Source organism: Populus alba, chromosome 7, assembly GCF_005239225.2.
Source record: "Populus alba chromosome 7, ASM523922v2, whole genome shotgun sequence".
In the NCBI taxonomy this organism is placed as follows: Eukaryota; Viridiplantae; Streptophyta; class Magnoliopsida; order Malpighiales; family Salicaceae; genus Populus; species Populus alba.
This window is the reverse complement of record NC_133290.1, coordinates 13392350-13411445: the sequence shown is the minus strand read 5'-3', so window position 1 is coordinate 13411445 and position 19096 is coordinate 13392350. Positions and strand designations below refer to the sequence as shown.

Below are 19096 nucleotides of genomic sequence, written 5' to 3'. Positions count from 1 at the left end.
AATAGTGGCAATGGCATGTATGACAATAATGGTGGAAGACAAAGGAGTTTTAATGAGAAAGCTAGGGTTTAGAGAGTTTGGTGTTCTTAGGTGTAAGGGATCAATATATGAGTTACATCTCATATGATTTATTGAAGACATTACTAGAAACTCATGGTATGTTTGAAAGTATTTCTGCTTTCTATTTTGAAGTGTTTTTTAAAATTATTTTTTGTTTGAAAAACATTAAATTAATACTTTTTTATTGCTAAATTTTTTATGATTTTAATGTACTCATATTAAAAATAAAAAAAATAAAAAAAAAACTCATTTTAATATATTTTTAAGTAATATATTATTTTATAAAACACTTTGTATACCAATGTCAAATGACCATTTAATTTTGTTGTAAGATGAGGAGGGGGGGAGAAAGTCAAGTTTGAGGGTTTTTTTTTTCTGATTTTTTTTTTTTATTTTTTCCATGGATCACTTTCGCAATTCTCCTGTCACTTGTTGTCGGAAAACGAGATGAAATCCTATCGGAGGAGCCACATTATCGATAGTAGAGGGACTCGATAAAGAAAGAGACTACAAAGAATACATGGATGAATCATGCAATTAATATGTATAAATTGCACGGGAAATTATTATAAATTTCCAAATAGGCATAGGTATGGTGCATTTTCTTCATGCATAGACAATTTGTATTATTTTTACAGAGTGAAATCCAATTTGATGATTCTCTCTCAAATCCAATCATTGAGAAGTGACTGATGATGTTAATGATGAAAAAAAAAAAAAAATCTTACCTTAGTCTTAAAGTATTAAAAATATATATAGCCTTAGTACTCAAGTAAAAACATTATTTATTTATATATATAAAAAAGAAATACAAGGGAATGGTTAATTTAATTTTGTAAATTTAAAAAATATCAATCGAAATTACAATAGTTTTCAGAGAATAACCCTATAACTTTATCCACTTTTCTTTCAATATCATTTTGTTAAGCTAAGGTAATCGATGATATCTTATGATGATTAATTGAGGTAAAATATGCAAACTGTCCTCTGTCTTTTCTTTTTAAATAACAATAACACTTAGATTGTGAATAAAATAAAATAAATTACAATATTTTTTTTTATTCAAGTATGAGGTTCAATTCTTATATAATATAAATTAATAGGTCATGGCTATTTAATCAATGAGGTCTAATAACATAGTTAATTTCACATGATCACATATCTAATAAAAGATATTATTGTCTTCATATTGAAGAGATTTTGTTAGAAATCACAGGCTAGAATATTTTTATAAACCAAACTAATTGAATATTTTAATTACATGAGTTTTTATAAGTCGTGTTTGGTTAGTATTATGGGATAAAAAAATATATAAAAAATAAATATAACCATGTTTAATTCATAAAATAAATCCATATCTAAAAAAATCTTTTGAAAAAAAACTTAATACAATCATCAAAATCATTAATGTAGATTTTAGGTCTATTTAGAAATATATTTTTCATTTAAAGATATATTAAAATAATATATATATATATATATATTTTAAAAAATTATTTTTAAAATAAACACATCAAAATGATTAAAAAAAATTAATTTAAAATAAAAAAATAAAAAAATTTAATTTTTTTTTAAAACAGTTTTAAAACACAAAAACACTTCTCTCGTCTCAGCAGCACACCCAAATAAATACAATACACCTTTTTTTTTTTTTTTTTTAATTTTTGAAGCAAATAATAATGCAAAAGCCACACGTAAAAGCCCCACTCCCTGTCCCTCTCTCACTCCTGTCTGAAAGCTAAAGAAAATTAAAAATTAATTTTAAAGTTGCCACGTCATCACTCATTTTCTTTATCTCAACCACCGCCTGCCGTCTCTTCGATCTCCTTAGATGTTCCTCACTGTAGTCTCTGGACCCCACACCTCCCTTCGTCTCTTTCTCTCTCTAAAACCCATTTATTTATTTTTTGACTTATAAACAACAAGATTTGGATCATTCTACGGTCACATTCGATTATTTTTTTTTTATATGTAAGAATTGGGATAAAAATATTTTTAGGTTAGCTAAATTTATTTAATTTGGTTTTTCTATTGATTCCATTTTTAGGTTTTGCTCTTTGGCATAAAAAGTGCATGAGAATTTTAATTTTTTAACCTTAATTTAATGTGGTTAAGAAACTAATCATTCAATTAATTTAATTAATTCAAGCTTACTCTATCACAGAAATTTAGATTAAAACTTGTTTTAAACCATATATCCCAAGAAAAAATTTAATTAGCTATGTTTGTTTGGTTAAATGATACATACTATAATTTTATTTTTGTCTCATTAAATTATTATTTCTTTAATTTTAAGGCATCTTTAATGGGAGAGCAAAATGAAGAACTAAAAGTGGAAAATTAATTTTTTAGCTTTTTTTTTCCAAATAAATAGTTAAATAAAAATTTAAAATGATTTAAAAAAAAAATTCCTTCATATCTATCAAAAAAAATATTAAAATAAATTATTTAAGGATTAATTTTTTTCATCTCCACAACTTCTCTTAATGTTTTTTTCTAAAAAAAACTAAAAATATTAATATTAAATATATTTAAATATAAATAGATACATAAAAAATTATATCTACACTATTTAAAAAAAATTATATGAATAATTTAAATTTTTTAAATGATTTTTTCATTAAAAATTATTATTTATAACTTTTTAAATTCACATTTTAAAACTATAACCATAACCACAAAAAGCTCATAAAATACAAAGTTTACTTTCTTTCGCTGAAAAGTTGAAAAAAATCTAATTTTCTTTCTCTAAAAAAGACGCACAAAAAAAAAGTCTCCTTTTTTTCTACTCCTAGCGTTTCCTCCTCCTTTCCCTTAATATAAATCTCCACTCAATACATCCATTCCATTCTTTTCTTTCTTCGAAGTCTACCCTTTTCACACAAACAAATCATATCTTGATCTCTATTCTGGCTCACAAGTCGATAAAGTTTGCATCTTTACAATCTTACAAGGCAAAAAAATGCCTGCTTGGTGGAGTAAAAGGAGCAGCAAGAGCAAAGAAGGGAGCAATCAAGAGAACTCACATGGAAAAAATGATAAAAAGATCTGTAGCATCACAGAAAACAAGAGGAAAAGTAGTCTTGATGAGGCGGCTTTGAGAAAGAATTCACCACGTGGCAGCAAGGAATTTGCTGGCAGTGGTGGATCATCCGGGTTTTCGGGTTTTGATTCGGATTCAGGTGAAAAAAGAGGGCTTCCTTTGCCTGAACCATGTGTGAGTGATCTTGGTGCTGGTGGTGGGATTGGAGGTGCTGCTGGTGGAGTCGGGTTTGGACCCGGGTCGGGTTCTGTTTCAAGTGTTAGCTCTTCTGGGTCATCTGGTGTTGAAGATCATGATAATAATCAGGGTAGTAGTAGCCTGTTTGGTGGTTACAGGTTAGTGTTTCTATAGAAATTCTGGGCTCTTGGTCTTGGTTTTCATGTTTTGGTGGGATTTAGAATTCTGGGTTGAATTCTGATTTATGAAATGGAGTTGTTTGATTGGCGAATTTGATTGATTATTTTTAGATGTGAAGAAGAGGCTTGAACTATTCTTAGGTGGGTTTTTGTTTGAGTAGTGAAAAGAAAAAGGAGAAAAAAGGCATTTTTTTAAATCTTCTCTGAAAATTTGTGTCAGATTTGGGGTTTGTTGTCTGAGGCTGCTGTGTCTTCTGTTTTCTCAGCTTTTTTTTTAAATTTCTGAAACTTGCTGTTTCCAAATACCTTGTCCTTAAATCCCCTGTGCTCTCTCTCTTTCCAAATTTTTCCTGTCAGAGTTTGATTGCTTTGGATGGGAGTTACTTTCTCTTTCCAATCAAATGTTCCTGATTTGGATCTTTTTTACCTTATTGGACAGTCCAAGGTTTAGGGGAGTTCTTAACCATTTTGGTTTTCATTTGGACTTAAAATTAGGGGCGAATCTTTTTAATAAGATTTTAAATATAAAATGAAGCTTATACTAATTAAGGATGTCTTCTATATTGTAAAATTAGAAGCTTTGTTGTTTTTTTTGGTTTAATTGCTTGTTTTAAGCAATGGAGTTTCTGCTCCATTTGCAATATCTAGAGATGAGGGTTTCTTGTTTGCTATAATCAGCTAGCTGATTTTGAAATCTAGATGGTTAAGAATTACAAGAATGGATTCAGTTTGGTTCTCAAGTGCATCTGCCAACTGTAATCCAGGTTATCTGTTGATCATAGAGGACATGGTGGGCGTTCAAGAAGTCCTGTTCCTGGGTCGAGAAGTCCTGTTCCAGGGTCGAGAACAACAAGCAGGCCTACTTCACCTCTCCATCCGCTGCTGGGTGTTATGAGCTTAGACTCCTCGACTGGGAGGCTGGAAGATGGGAAGAGCCAGTGGCATCCACTGCCTCTTCCACCAGGTTCTCCCACAAGCCCGCCTTCGGTACCGGGCACAAGAACTACTGGAGCAACAGACAACTCTACCTTGTCAAAATGGAAGAAAGGAAAGCTTCTAGGAAGGGGAACCTTTGGACATGTTTACCTCGGATTTAACAGGTAATATCATTGTTTCTTGTAGAGTATTTAGCCTAACTGCAAATTTTAAGTCTTGATGACATACTACTTGAAGATGATTTAAGCACAATTTACCATCAGCGCCTGAAGGCTGTTTATACGTTGTTCCTCTTGCATTTCATGGCTCTCTTCTAAATATTGTTTTGCTACTTAAACAGCCGGAGTGGACAGATGTGCGCAATAAAAGAAGTCAAGGTTATTTCAGATGATTCAACATCAAAAGAATGTCTCAAGCAACTAAAACAGGTAAATTTGTTTATGGCATCAAATTCAGCTAATAGTAAAATTAAAATTTATTCCTTGAATACTAAAGTTTCTACAAATGTATTTCTACTGTCCTTTAGATGTTTTGGCAATTGATGGCATGTTTCTAACTACTGCTCCTTGTCAACAGGAGATAGATTTGCTTAGTCAGCTATCACATTCAAACATTGTTCGATACTATGGAAGTGAACTGGTATGAGTTATTTTTTAACATGAAAATCTAATGCATTCACACATAATTGAGAGAGATTATTGGAATCCATTTCTTGACATGTAATTTCTATTCTGTTCAGTCTCACTGATTGGTTGTACATATTGGACCTTAATTTTGTGATCTCTTTGGTTTTTCATTTTCCTAGAGTGAAGAAACACTTTCAGTTTATTTAGAGTATGTATCTGGTGGCTCAATTCACAAGTTACTTCAAGAGTATGGTGCCTTTACAGAGCCGGTTATTCAAAATTATACCAGGCAGATTCTCTCTGGGCTTGCATATTTGCATGGAAGAAATACAGTTCACAGGTATGTGTTAACGGTAATTATGGTTAATAGGTCACATCTGAAATCACATTTTTTTCCAGCCTTTCATTGGTTTTATGAATTTTTTGTTCTTGGCAGGGATATCAAAGGAGCAAACATATTAGTGGATCCTAATGGTGAAATTAAGTTGGTTGACTTTGGCATGGCTAAACATGTATGTGTCATCTGCAATTGATAAAGTTTAATATTAATTGTTTTTCAGGCTAATATCAGACTTCACTTAATTTTGACGTCATTCGAACTATTTAGTTGTGGGAGTAATTAAATAAGACCATAAGCATGTATATGATTTCGCAGATGTTACTCTCTTTCACAAGGACTTTGTCTTGTGTGCACCTTCAAAGAACAAATAGATTTTTAGGAATCAAGTTTCTTTTCCTTTTCATCAATATGATTGTATGTGTGAAGTATGTTATTGCACATTTAACAAGTTGGCAAATCCAGAAAAAAGCTTTTGGCTGATGAAATAGGAGAATAATGAATATCAATTTTTAAACTTGCCTTGTTCTTCATCAGAAATAAAAGATCACAAGTTTTTTATTCTTTTCCATCCCATTTTTGGATGATAATCAGAAGTGTTTTGTGATTCTGTATTAGATTATGACATGCTCTTCAATGCTTTCATTCAAGGGAAGTCCTTACTGGATGGCACCTGAGGTAGCCTCTCTCTCTCTCTAGAAAAAATACCTTTCCTTTACTCAATTTTTCTTTCGGCCCCTTTTCAGCTTTTCTTCTTTTTCTTTTTTCTAATTAGTGTGTTGTTTTCTATGGATACTCTCATCTCAGGTGGTGATGAATACAAATGGCTACAGTCTTGCAGTAGATATATGGAGTTTGGGATGTACAATTCTTGAAATGGCAACATCAAAACCACCATGGAGCCAGTACGAAGGGGTGCGCTTCTTAAAATTTAGAACTTAATTAGCAGAAATATTGTGTCATGGTTGTTCTGTCATACCCAGCTTTGAAGTGCTCATTATCAAGACTGTTGTATTATGTTGAATTTAACAGGTTGCTGCAATATTTAAAATCGGGAACAGCAAAGATATGCCAGATATTCCTGATTATATTTCCAATGATGCAAAAAGTTTCATAAAGCTATGCCTGCAACGAGATCCATTAGCACGCCCTACGGCCTCACAGTTGTTGGACCACCCTTTCATTCGGGACCAATCGACAACAAGAGTCGCGAACATCAACATTACTAGGGATGCCTTTCCCAGAACTTTTGATGGAAGCCGCACACCGGTATGCCCCTTGCATACTTAGTAAACTAATATTTTAGATAGGGATTGCCCCTCCCAAATGGCAAGATATGAGTTAAATTTTTGTTAAATATATTAAAAATGGACATTTGCATAACATGATTATTAGAAGGAATTTGTTTCATGCTTGTGGAATACATGGTAAAGCAGTGTTTATCTAGTAAAACGTGTCCATACCAGGCTATTTAATTTCCTTTACTTAAAGCTTACGTGCTGTATGAGAAATGCATACACAATTTAAGATTGAATTTATCACATTTACTACTAGTATTATTCTCAAGCTTTGTTTTGCATGCACATACATGTCTTTATCTTCCACCAGACAATTCGTCTGTATGTGTGTGTGGAAGGAGCTTATAATTATAAAGTTTGGTTGCTGCTATGTCCTCTAGAATTTTAGTGTTTTGTGCTCGTAATCTCTTTTATTTTTCATCTTCAACTTGTACACCAGCTAATTGCTTAATTATTTTATTGGCTGAGCAGCCAGCCTTAGAGCTTCACTCCAACCGAACAAATGCCAATTCTTGTGATGGAGATTTTGCAATGAAGCCGGTGGTTAATAATATAAGAGCACTGAAGAATCCAAGGTAAGCGACATACTGCCACATGTGTGTGTGTGTGTGTGTGTGTGTGTGTGTGTGTGTGTGTGTGTATCTGCACTCATACTTTATAATTATTTTAAGTTTTCAACTAACTTTAAATTTGTTGCATGCAGGGATGATGGCAGAATGATCACATCTATGCCTGTATCTCCTTGTTCTAGCCCACTACGACAACATGGGTCTGCACACAGGAGTAGTTATCTTTCTCCTCCTCACCCTGCCTTTGCCATGATGGGACAAAGCAGCTACAATTTAACTGACTTCTCGTTATATCCAACAAGACAAGGTCCATACACCCACGACCTTTTCTTCGATACCCCTCTGTTGAAATTTCAAACACCGGGTACATCACCGAGAACAAGACCCATCTGAAAGAGTGTAAATATCAACACAAATAGTCGATCTCCCCAAAATGAGGTATTGACCAGAACAACACAGGTGTAACATCTCTGGTTCCCTGATCTTTTGAAGAATCCGGCCATAAATTTCCCCTTTGGTCAGAGTGAAGTTAATGAACTCCTCAATAGACTTCTAAAGAGGGTGCTGGGGCGTGATCAGGGGAGAAGAAACTGAATTTTGATGCGTAGGGGGGGACGATGAATTTCTTGATACCTAGACAACTCTTCTTTCATTATTGTAAATGGCAGATGTCAGTTTGTTCGTAACATTCTTGTTGTAATTTAGTCTGTTCTATAAGATCACTGCTTATACCAACTCTTTTAGCTAGATAATGAAAAGCATGTGGTTCAAGCTCCCCCCAGTCAGGCCTCCATTGTTATTCACTGTTTCTCATAACTCCCATTTTTCTCTTCTTACCAAATCTAGGGTGAACATGAAGTTTTATTTGAATTATGTTTATGCACCATCTATTGGCCTGTGGCGGGATCGTTAGGGGCAACCATGTCTAGCAACTGTCTCCACCTGTGTATATATGTGGGCTATAAATGGTCTAGATGGATTGACAGTGACGGTAGAGGTTGCCTGTAGCGCTCGGAGTTTGCAAGATAGATTGAAGTGCTACTCTATCAATGCTTCGAGAAATTCTTGTCGATAATGTCATGATAACTCGTTAAAAGTTATCGATGATTGAGACTTGAGAGTGTTCTAATAACTCCAATAATAAATTTGATGTGACCAGGCGAAGTTGGCCACTGGGGGAGGTTTTTGACTAATGATGCCAAACGTGCAATGCTGGGAGAGTGATCTCATATCTCGCCGCTCCCTTCTCAATTGTATCTCTCCGATTTATCTGAATTATATACCCGTAGAGATACCTCCGAGTAAGCCGTGAAACATCGACTGGGTGCCTTGCTTCCAACCCTAGTATTTCACAAATGATAAGAACGTACCCAGACCACCATTAATATTCCGAGATCAAATCTTCTTGGGGGAGAGCTCATTTGCATCCAGCCTAGTCGTCTTTCAGATTCTGAGCTAAACCCACCCGCCGTCTCCACCATTGCCCAGACAAAAGTTGGGTTCTCCGTGCTGAAAGGGAGAGCTAAAGGTGGAGGCATCGCCGCATCGGACAAGGGCCTCTTTAAGGTCTTCGGCTGATATTATCCAAAAATCCAGACGAGTCTCCATCTCCTCCTATTATGATACCAGATCCAAAAATCCATTTGTCTGTTTTGCCGACCTTACATGAATGTGAAAGATGTTGCTCGTTTCTCGATCGACATGGCTATTTGCTTGTTTAATACAAAGCGACAGCGATAGGGATTTAATTATTTTTTAAAGTATATATATATATATATTTTTTACTAGAAAATATATTAAAATAATATTTTTTATTTTAAAAAATATTTGCAACATTAATACATCAAAGTATTTAAAAATATAAAAAATAATCTAAACAAAAAAATTATTTTTTTAAAGATACCTTTTAAACACTAATAGAAGTTAAAAGTAATAAAATATTGATTTAGTAAAATATAATAGTCTTAATTGAATTAGATAAATTTTACTTTTTTAATAAAAATAATTAAATAAAGTTGACTCAACTATTTAATTTAATGAATCAAGCCTTGTTTCGGATTAGTCAATGTACCATATCAATCAAGGTATCTTTCAATAGTTATGGTGGCAGTGAAACTCATCGAGTATTTTCGGACTCCAGCACGGTAAAAAAGAAAATTCGGTAAACCGAGAAAATAGAAAATAATTAACAATAAAATAAAATTATGAAAACGCACTAAATTTTACTATTAAAAATATCTCAATAAAATTTTTTAATAATATTAAAAAAAATCATCAATAATATATGTTGTTCAAAAATGTTAAAATTCATTTATTTTTAAACTATTTATATAATTCAATGTGATTATTGTTGGTGATTTTTTTTTAATATAGTTAGATTCATTTCGTTAAAATATTTTTTAATAAAATAAAATTATAAAAACATATTGAAATTCTATGACAACTCTAGAGGATAACATGCAATGAAACCTAATCTATATGGTTTAGGTTTTCACTTCTCTTCATAGATGTAAGATTTGTTGCAACCTCTTGAAAAAATGCAGTATTATTAAATTGTTTCTCTTTTGACAGTTAAATTTGATAACTCAAGTTTAGTAATTAGGGATTTATTAGCTTGAGCTGAATTTTAAAATAAATTGGATGAGATTTGACTTGGTAAACTTAGTGTTTGATATAATTTGATTTTTAAATTTTTTTTTTAAAAACATTATTTAACTTTATTTTGAAAAAATCTTAAGACAACATCATTTTATATTCATCCAAATCAACTCAAGATTAGTAATTAATAATTTATCTTGAGCTGAGTTTTTTTAAAAAAATTAGATGAGATTTGATTTGGTAGATTAGTGTTTGACATTATATGATTTTTTCAAAACATCATTTATTTTTATTTTTTTTAAAATCTTGAAACGATATAATTTTATATCAATTCAAATTAAGTTGAAGTAGCTCATAATCCAGATCTTGTGTCAGGTTATAGACCTTGATCCCTCTCTTAGGCTCACGTACTGGGGTGTTTTTTTAACATGCCCCAGATTTTTTTTTATTAGCTATCAATTTTGTTTTTTGTTTATTTTTATATTATTTTTTGGGTTTTTTTCCAAGTTTATTTTATAGCTAAGTAAAAAATTAAGTTGATATTTTTTAAATTTAAATTATAATATCAAGTTTAATGATAATAATAATAATAAAAAATTAACAATCTAAATGTTATTTTCTTTATATTCCAAAATCTATTTGGTCCAGGCCGCAGTTATCGGTGTAACTTTGGAAAAATACAAGTTGAGAAATATAGGTAATGGAGCGTGGGGGGATATTCATGAGTTGGGCCGAGCAATGCTTGCTTTATGAAGAGAGAAAAATTTGGGTCGATGGGCTTGAAAAAAGAACCTCTGCTAACCCAGGCCTTAGCCGAGGCCCGCATCCTCTTCTTGACAATGATTTGTATTATTTATCTTATTCATTTCTTTGACTTCTTTTTTAGAGGAATTTCATTTTTCTCACACTTTTCTTAGATACGAAATATATTAATTGTAAATGAATTACACTTTTTTCTTGTTGAAAAAATAACTCTTTAGGTTACTTAAATACAAAAGGCTAAATTACAAGATAGTCATCTATAATGTTTCCCTATATAAATGAGATAACACCAAAATATTTTATTGGAATTAATTTGTATATGCGTAAATTACTTGATTGATAAAAATAATTACTTATAATTTCTTTGAAATATATTATTATAAATATCTTTTTTGATAAAAAAAATAATTAATTTTAGTATAGAAAAAAACTAGCTATTCGATCTATGTTTCGATGCGAGATGGATATTTATTTTGAAAAAAAAAATAAATATGCAAGATTTTTCAACATATTATTTTTTTAAAAAATTATAAATTGAAAATTTTATACATGCATTTAATTAAATAAATAGAGAACCACCCATGTTAATAAATGCAACAAATAAAAAGTGTTAACGTGTCTATTTATCTAGCCTCGTTGTGTAGAATAATTTTTTTTTTTCAAACCAAAAGAATAAATATATAAGTGTTATTAACATCTTTTTTGATATAAAATAAAAAATGTAATTATGAAGAAAAAAATCAATGCTTATATATAATAAAATAAAGTAAAAATTAAATACATTAATAAAAACATGTAATATTTTAAGTTAATTTTTATTATAATATAGAAATAGAACAATATTGCAATTAGTAAGTTAAATATTTTTTTTCTTTTAGTCTTTGTATAATAATTTTTTTTAAAAAATTATAGAGAAAAAAAAACTACAAAAATAAATTATAAAAGAATAAAAATAATTATATAAATAAGCCTTGTGTAGAGTGATAAATATTTCAAGTGTAAAAAATAAAAAATAATAATTTTTTTTCAAAAAATATATAGAAATAAAAAAAGGAAAACTAAAAAAATTATATATATAAAAATAAAATAATGAAAAATAAATTAAGTGTACAATGATAAATATATTATGTAAAAACAAATTCTAATTTTTTTTTTCTAAACACGAAACACAAAAAAAAATCTACAAATTTGTTATGCTATAGTTTCCGCAACAGTAAGAAATTATAAAACTTTATAATTATGCCATCTCAACATAAAAAAATTGTTGCAGGTATGATGATACCTATAAAAATATATTAGTTACTTAAAATTAAAATAAATTATTGCAAATTAAGGCGGCTGGACAGACTTGAATCCGACCTCACCATTTGCTCTTCCTTTCAGAGGAAGTTTTTCGAGGGAAAAAGTCCAAACTATCCCCTTTAAATTTCCCTCCATCTTCCTAGACTCTCTCTCCACCCAAACAACAAAAAACATGCCAATAGAACTGCCAAGAGGACTACCGTTCTCTGTAGACACATGGAGTCCAAATTCTAAGAGAAAGAGACACCATTTCTTAACACATGCCCATAAAGACCACACCTCTGGGATTTTAACACACTCTTGTTACCCAATTTACACAACCCATCTCACGAAATTACTTGTTCTTCAAAATTACCCTCAGGTTTGTGTTTTTTGTAGGTTCTTAGAACTACCCATTTGAGTTTTTGGTCCAATTCTGAGTTTCTGGTTTTGATTTTGCTTTTTTTTTTTTTTTAATGTGTATTCGTAGCTTGAGGGTTCATTATTTGTCGGCATTGAAGTGGGAGAGTCAGTGGTTATTAATGACCCAGAGGGAGAATTCAAGGTCACGGCTTTTGATGCCAATCACTGTCCTGGTAATTTTTTTTTATATTATGATGATGATGATTTGGTTTGTTTTATTATTGATTTTTAGCTGCTCATTGGTTTTGGCTATGTGGGTTTGGTGAATGTTTGTTTCTGTTAGGATATATTATTTGATTGGTATTTGTGATGGTTCATTATTTGATTGTACTGTTACAGGATTGCTGCTAGTATTTTTTTTTTAATCATTTGATTTAAGAATGGGTTTGGTTTAGGTTTATGCCAGCTGTGGTTTTTTGCGGGCAGAATTGAACACAAAAAGCAGTGTAGCTTTTTGGAAAATGATGCATTATATTTGAAATAAATAGTCTCTGTTGAGATTCCTTGGTTTTGAAATACTTCCTACTTGAAGCAAGTTCCAATAAGCAACTAGCAAGGATAGGCTTAGAAGCACATAAGTGAGGGAACTTACTGACAAAATCTCCCTAGCCTTGGAGTTTTCAGAAGTTGTATTATGCATGTCTGTTTACCTATTGGCTGTTTCTAGAATTGTATTATGCATGTCTGATTATGAAATTTCAGATCTTTAGTGGCCTTTTCTTTCAACTCCACTTCCTTTTTTTTTGCTACTTTATTATTGTTTTGTGTGTCCTAGGAGAATTGGTATTGCTTGATGTATCTTTTATATGTGTGCATGATCTAAAATGATTCTTAGAGAGCTCTATTGACAGATGATATTTATCTGGCATGGATTTGTGAACTTCAGGAGCTGTAATGTTCTTGTTTGAAGGCAATTTTGGTAACATCCTGCACACAGGAGATTGCAGGCTTACCCCAGAGGGTGTAAGATGTTTACCAGAGAAGTATATCAGCAAGAAAGGAAAAGAACCTAGGTGCCAACTTGATTATGTTTTCTTAGATTGCACATTTGGAAAATTCACTCAGAAACTTCCTAGTAAGCATTCAGCAATCCAACAGGTACTCTGATTTCCCCCCTTTCATCTCAAGTTTCTTTTGAATCTTGATGGCTCTTGTTGTGTCCGACTGAATACTCCTTAATGACTTTCCTCTGTGTTCCCTTAGCGATGGCATGTCTTCTTCTTGTCTGTGTTTGTCCCCTGTTCTGTGTTAGCATAGAAGCATTTTTGTCCAAAGAATATAGCTTTGCTTATGTTTTCATTTTCAAATTAATTACTCTATGTTTGATTTTCTTGCCTCTTTCTTATAACTTGGATAAATATGTTCCTCTTCACAATGCAACCACTTTGATGCTATTTCTCTCTCTCCCTCTTTTCACTGGTTACTTGTTGCTTTAATTTTTGTGTTATGTTAAGCCCTTCTTTTATGCTGGAATATGTAAGCAAGTTGTATAATGATTGATCTTGCATGTTCATGAGCCAGGTTCTTAATTGCATATGGAAGCACCCTGCTGCAACTGTTGTGTATCTGACCTGTGATCTTCTTGGTCAAGAGGATATTTTGGCTGCTGTGTCTGAAACATTTGGTTCCAAGATATTTGTTGATGAGGTTGCCAACACAGAAAGTTTCCGAGCTTTGACACTTACAGTTCCTGAAATTCTCACTCAAGATCCATCTTCCCGTTTCCATATGTTTGATGGATTTCCCAAGTTGTATGAACGAGCAGCTAAAAAGATTGCTGAGGCCCAGGCTAATCTTCAACCTGAGCCCCTCATTATCCGTCCTTCAGCACAATGGTATGCATGTGAGGAAGGATATTCTGAAACAGAAAGTCAAAGAAAACTGAGATTCAACGAAGCAGTTAGGGATCCAAATGGTGTTTGGCATGTCTGTTATTCTATGCATTCCTCCAGGGGAGAATTGGAGTGGGCTTTGCAACTTCTTGTTCCTAAATGGGTTGTGTCAACAACCCCCAGTTGCTTGGCTATGGAGCTCGATTATGTTAAGAAGCATTGCTCTGGCACTAAACTAACTTTAGATGACCGTTTGTGGAAGCTTTTGGACATTAATGTTGAAATATCATCAGAAACAGAAGTAACAGCCAGAGTCCTGGATTATCCTTCTGTGGTTGAACAGCCCATTCAAATTTCTGCACAATCTCAATCATCACCAGTTAAAGTAACTTCTAGACAACTTTTGAGTTTGTCTCCTCCAAGCAAAAGGCCAGAAGTGACTTTGTTTGGTAGAGCGAGACTCGGCATCCCAGATTCTGGTTTCCCTGCTGAGGAAAAAATTGAATCTATCAAAGATTCTTCACAAGTAGTTGCTCATAAAATGGATCAAGATGTCCCATTTGAAAACGAAGTCGAAGTGAAATGTGAGAATATATTGGAGAGTAAGCTGGATACTGAATTGAAATGTGAGAATAAATTGGACTCCACAAAACAATGCGGGAAGTCAGTCAAGAAAGAAGTTTTAAAGGTTTCTGTTTGTTCCCCCATTGGATCCTCACGGAATTTTAGTGAGACCTTGAGAAAGTTATACCGGTCAATGAATGTGCCTGTGCCTCGACCTCTTCCCTCCCTGTCAGAACTTATGAACTCCAAGAAAGGAACCAAGAGGAGATTTGAGTCTTAATGTTCATTATTGTTCAGAAAACACCAATACAATTCGCTCTTCTTTCAACATTATTTTTTTAGGTCCTTTGCCTTCAGACCAGCAATGCATCGTATATGCAAGAACAGTGGAGATGAAACCAGAATACACAATATCTGTAAAGTTGTTGCTGGTGGTACCAAACCTATTAGTTCAATTATTTATTATGCCTTAAAGGTGAAAAAATGTATTCACAGTATCGATGTGCTCCTGAATTGTTGCCAGTATGATGCATTGCCTGGGATACTGACCGACCCTTGCATCACTCTGTATCCCCTCTGTGATATCTTTTAGTGTTGAAAATAAATAAAAAAGTTACGAACAAAAGGTTTGCTAATTATATTTATGTTATTCTGTTGTTGAAAATACATTGAGCAACCCAAAGACAGAGGATTGAATGTGGTGTAAAAAAATAATGGAGAAAACAACTTCCCCACTAGAATGTATGAAAGTGGGACGCCTCTATTGTGGGAAACTTGGCACAGGCCACAAAAATCATGGAATTTGAGGCAAATTAGTCCACCACCACCACCATGCTCATCATGACCAAAGCGCAGAGTAAAGGATTCGGTGTTGAAGATTTGTGGAATCTCCAACATAGATTGAATCACAAGGGAACAACAATGATAAAAGAGATACTTGATTTTCCAGTGTAATTAAACAACCTCATTCAGCTCTCTGTATGACTCAACTTCCAAGTAATGAGGGAGAGGTGTAAAATATCTCAATATCCTTATAATCCATTCATGTAACGAAACCAACGGGAGACTAGACGACTGAGGCAACGAGCATGAGAGCTTTCAGTTCAACAAATCCAGGATTTTTAGTTGGGTTTTGATTGAACTGTTTACTGATATTCCATGTGCTCTGTTTTTGTCTCTCGCTTCTTTGAATTTCAATCTTTAATTTTTACTGTCCTCTTTTTAGTACCCTGTGATGCGTATTTTTCTTTTCTGCTTAGGTGATGTGATGCATTTGTTGAAGCTTTCTTTAATGATACTGAATAATTTAAATGATTGAGTGCTGTAAATCAAATGCAGGCTGCAAAAGGATGTTATTTGAAGCCAAGGGATTTTTTTGGAAAGGAAGAAGAGGCTTCTTGGACCTTCAAGAGAAATATTTTTCTGTCTCGTAGCTTTTATTTGTGTTATGCTCTTATATATTTCATATTCTAATGAAATGTTTTTGATCATGCTGTTCTTGTCACGTGTGAGACGGCGGCGGCGGCGGCCACCTAAATGCACAGAAGTTCCAAAAACAAAAACTCAAGCCTTCTGTGCATGGCAATTTTTTTTTAAACACCTTTCGTGATGAAGTTAGAAGTTATCTGCAATGGAATTATTTATATAGAAGTTGCAAATACACTTCCTTTTATGGTGGATTTTTTTAACTAGGGGAATGAAGTTCTCCACTGAAAATGACTCAACGAGTAACTCAGCGTATATTTTGCCACAAAAAGATTGGTGGCGCGGTTTCAGTGGCGGCCTAGCCTGTTTTTTTATTTTTACATTTTAAAAATATTTTTGAAAAAAAATTAAATTTATTTTATTTTTTTCCTTCAAATTAATATTTTTTGGTGTTTTTTAGATCATTTTAATACTTTGATGTTAAAAATAAAAAAATATTATTTTAATATATTTTCAAATAAAAAATATTTTAAAAAATAACTGTAACCAGACTCTCAAACATGCTGCCACGAAAATCTTTGTCATTAATGTATTGAGTGGCGAAATTCGATGCTCTGGACCAATTGTTTTGCTTCTAAAAGCACTCTATTAGCCAGTTCAAAATTATGTTTATTCCTGTGTTATTAATATTCAAACTTTTCGGTTCATAATATTAGTGATCGAAAAACCCTAATTTCTTATTGCTATAAATTGCATCAAATCAAATGATATCAGAGCATGTTGATTTTTTTTTATAAACAAAAACATTTGCAACATCATCCTGGGTATTATGAAGGTTCAAGAGGTAGGGCGAAGAATCCTATCACTTAGGCTAGATAAGCCTAGGTCTGATGCAATGGAATTGTGACAAGAAGATGAATATGCTTGGAGATTTATCTCGAGACAAACCAAAGTCTAGATTTTTTTCTACAATCTTGCATAGACAATCACAACCTATCTATTTTGGAGGAGTTTAAGGAGGACAAGATTGATGGAGGCTATGGTTGTTTTGCTAGTTACATCAGACCTAGGCTTGAAACACTTTGCTAGGAGACAAATGAATCTCAAATTGAGGGTAGACATCTCTTGCTTCAATGGAGATCTGAATATAACATGATCAAAAAGAGCTTCAATGGTGATTTGAATCTCAAACAGAAGAGTTAGACATGGAAGCCTTGAATTCTCAAAGTTAGCCCATCATGCTGAGAATTGTTAGGATATTGCCATTTATTGGCAATACCCCACCACCACTAAGTGGTAGCACCATTAGTGCCACTAATGGTGGCATGTTTTAAGCCATGTTTTAAGGGAGTCTTGTCCCCTACATGTGCTGGAGAATGCCTATAAAGGAGGCTTATATTTGAGAGCAAGATTGTGAGAGGGAGAATAACGTGAGTGTGTGAAAGAGTGAAGAGAAGAGAAAGGGCTGCTGCCATGGGCAGCAGCCCTGCAGCTGCAAGGGCAGCAGAGATGTGAGTTGAGTGGATGATCCTCCTCCATGTATTTATTGTATTCTTTCTCTACTCTAATAAAATGGACTCTCTCCCGTGGATGTAGGCGGTTTTGCCGAACCACGTAAAATATTGTGTCTCAGTGTGCTTATCCCTCCGTTGAGCAATTATCAGTTCATCACCGGTCACCGGATTCCGCCCCAACTATTGGTATCAGAGCATATGGTTAAAGTGGTGTTTGATTTTTTGCTCAAAAATGAAAGTTGTCAAAATTGTGTTTTGACCATACCACTGTGTAGAGGAGGAAGAGACGAAGCCACTGGTGAAAACCGCGTCGAAATCGGACATCGGAATCTCCTTCACGCGCCGTCACGCTCCGGCGAGGTGACTGGCCACGCGCGCAGACGCGCGCCACGCGTCACACGCGTCTTCTTCGCCCGGATGGCTGACCCGACCCGAATACCAGACGACCCGACCCACGTGCCTGACCCGGATAAGGGTGACGTCATCATGACGTAATTTGTTACGTCATCATGCACAGTAAGCATGGCCCATGATGACATCAGCATGACATAATGGTGACGTCAGCTAAGTGGGGCCCACTGCCACGTCAGCGCCGCGGAGCCGAGCCGAGCTAAATGAGAGCCGAGCCGAGCCGAGTTGGAACTGAGCCGAGCCGCGAGCCGAGGGATAGGATCCAGTGCAGCTGATCCTACGTGCAACCGGATCTGAGATTGAATCTGAGCCGTTGATCAGGCCAGAATTGTTTTGATCAAATCTTAGCCGTCTGATGTGCGATTTGGACGATTCAAGACATGTTTCCAGCTAACTTGATCATTCCGGATGCAATGGTACGGTCCGATCGTTGAGATTTGAGACCAAAAATGGCAGTGGTGAATAATTAAAGAGAGATTGCCCGATCAGGAGGCATCTGAAGGTCTGGATTGAGGTCGATGGAGATGAAGGAGAAGAAGGTGCACATGTTTACCCAATTACATGTGCTGTAATGTTAAATGGGGAAATTTAATACCTTGATGGAAGGCAAAATTGGGACACTCTAGACACCCGGTTATGTGAACAATTAGAGGTGGAGAGTGGAAATTGACGAAGTCCAATCTTGACGAATCTAAGCACTGGTAGTCTCGCCAGATGTTGAGAAATCAGGTATGAAGCCAGGATACCCAGATCACTTGCAAAGGAGAGCCGCAACAAAGCTAGCAAATGGTTGTATATACGGAGAGACAGTACGATGGATAGATATAGCCTAAGAAGTTCTGTCTAGGAGATTGGGTTTTAAGCGGGACCGTTGTGACCCCTCCAATCTTTCCTGGGAACTTGCTTAGTGGAAGGATTATCCATACGGTACTATTTTCGTATATATAGCAGTTTGTAATGAAACGATTGAAGACTAGCAGGATGACGGCATAAGGGGAACAGTTGGGTTCCGTATGATCAAGGATCTGATGGAGTGGTGATTTCTCCAAAGAAGTTAGATT

At 34.0% G+C, this 19096-nt stretch overlaps 2 protein-coding genes across 3 annotated transcripts; both read left to right on the top strand.

Moving 5' to 3' along the window:
- The first annotated feature begins 2790 nt into the window (after window positions 1–2790).
- On the top strand, window positions 2791–8006 carry LOC118040154 (mitogen-activated protein kinase kinase kinase 3). The gene is made up of 11 exons (XM_035047026.2): window positions 2791–3438; window positions 4224–4559; window positions 4736–4823; window positions 4972–5034; window positions 5201–5361; window positions 5458–5533; window positions 5977–6036; window positions 6166–6273; window positions 6391–6627; window positions 7128–7231; window positions 7360–8006. The coding sequence occupies exons 1-11, from the start codon at window positions 3023–3025 to the stop codon at window positions 7616–7618; spliced, it is 1908 nt and encodes a 635-aa protein (XP_034902917.1). The 5' UTR covers window positions 2791–3022; the 3' UTR covers window positions 7619–8006.
- Window positions 8007–11956: 3950 nt separating this feature from the next.
- On the top strand, window positions 11957–15310 carry LOC118040173 (uncharacterized). 2 transcript variants are annotated; one of them, XM_035047054.2, is made up of 4 exons: window positions 11957–12248; window positions 12357–12462; window positions 13176–13387; window positions 13811–15310. In XM_035047054.2, exons 1-4 carry the CDS (start codon window positions 12060–12062, stop codon window positions 14963–14965), a joined length of 1662 nt encoding a protein of 553 aa, XP_034902945.1. In that variant the 5' UTR covers window positions 11957–12059; the 3' UTR covers window positions 14966–15310. The 2 variants fall into 2 exon arrangements, with proteins under 2 accessions (XP_034902945.1, XP_034902951.1); XM_035047060.2 differs by lacking the exon at window positions 11957–12248 and having other exon boundaries at window positions 13141–13387.
- The last annotated feature ends 3786 nt before the right edge of the window (window positions 15311–19096 follow it).

Excerpts from the sequence above, each read along its gene's own strand:
- LOC118040154 (XM_035047026.2), top strand. The coding sequence starts at position 3,023 with ATGCCTGCTTGGTGGAGTAAAAGGAGCAGCAAGAGCAAAGAAGGGAGC. Across the intron at positions 4,560-4,735 it reads GTTTACCTCGGATTTAACAG|CCGGAGTGGACAGATGTGCG; the intron begins GTAATATCATTG and ends CTACTTAAACAG. Across the intron at positions 5,035-5,200 it reads GATACTATGGAAGTGAACTG|AGTGAAGAAACACTTTCAGT; the intron begins GTATGAGTTATT and ends TCATTTTCCTAG.
- LOC118040173 (XM_035047054.2), top strand. The coding sequence starts at position 12,060 with ATGCCAATAGAACTGCCAAGAGGACTACCGTTCTCTGTAGACACATGG. Across the intron at positions 12,249-12,356 it reads TTCTTCAAAATTACCCTCAG|CTTGAGGGTTCATTATTTGT; the intron begins GTTTGTGTTTTT and ends GTGTATTCGTAG. Across the intron at positions 12,463-13,175 it reads TGATGCCAATCACTGTCCTG|GAGCTGTAATGTTCTTGTTT; the intron begins GTAATTTTTTTT and ends TGTGAACTTCAG.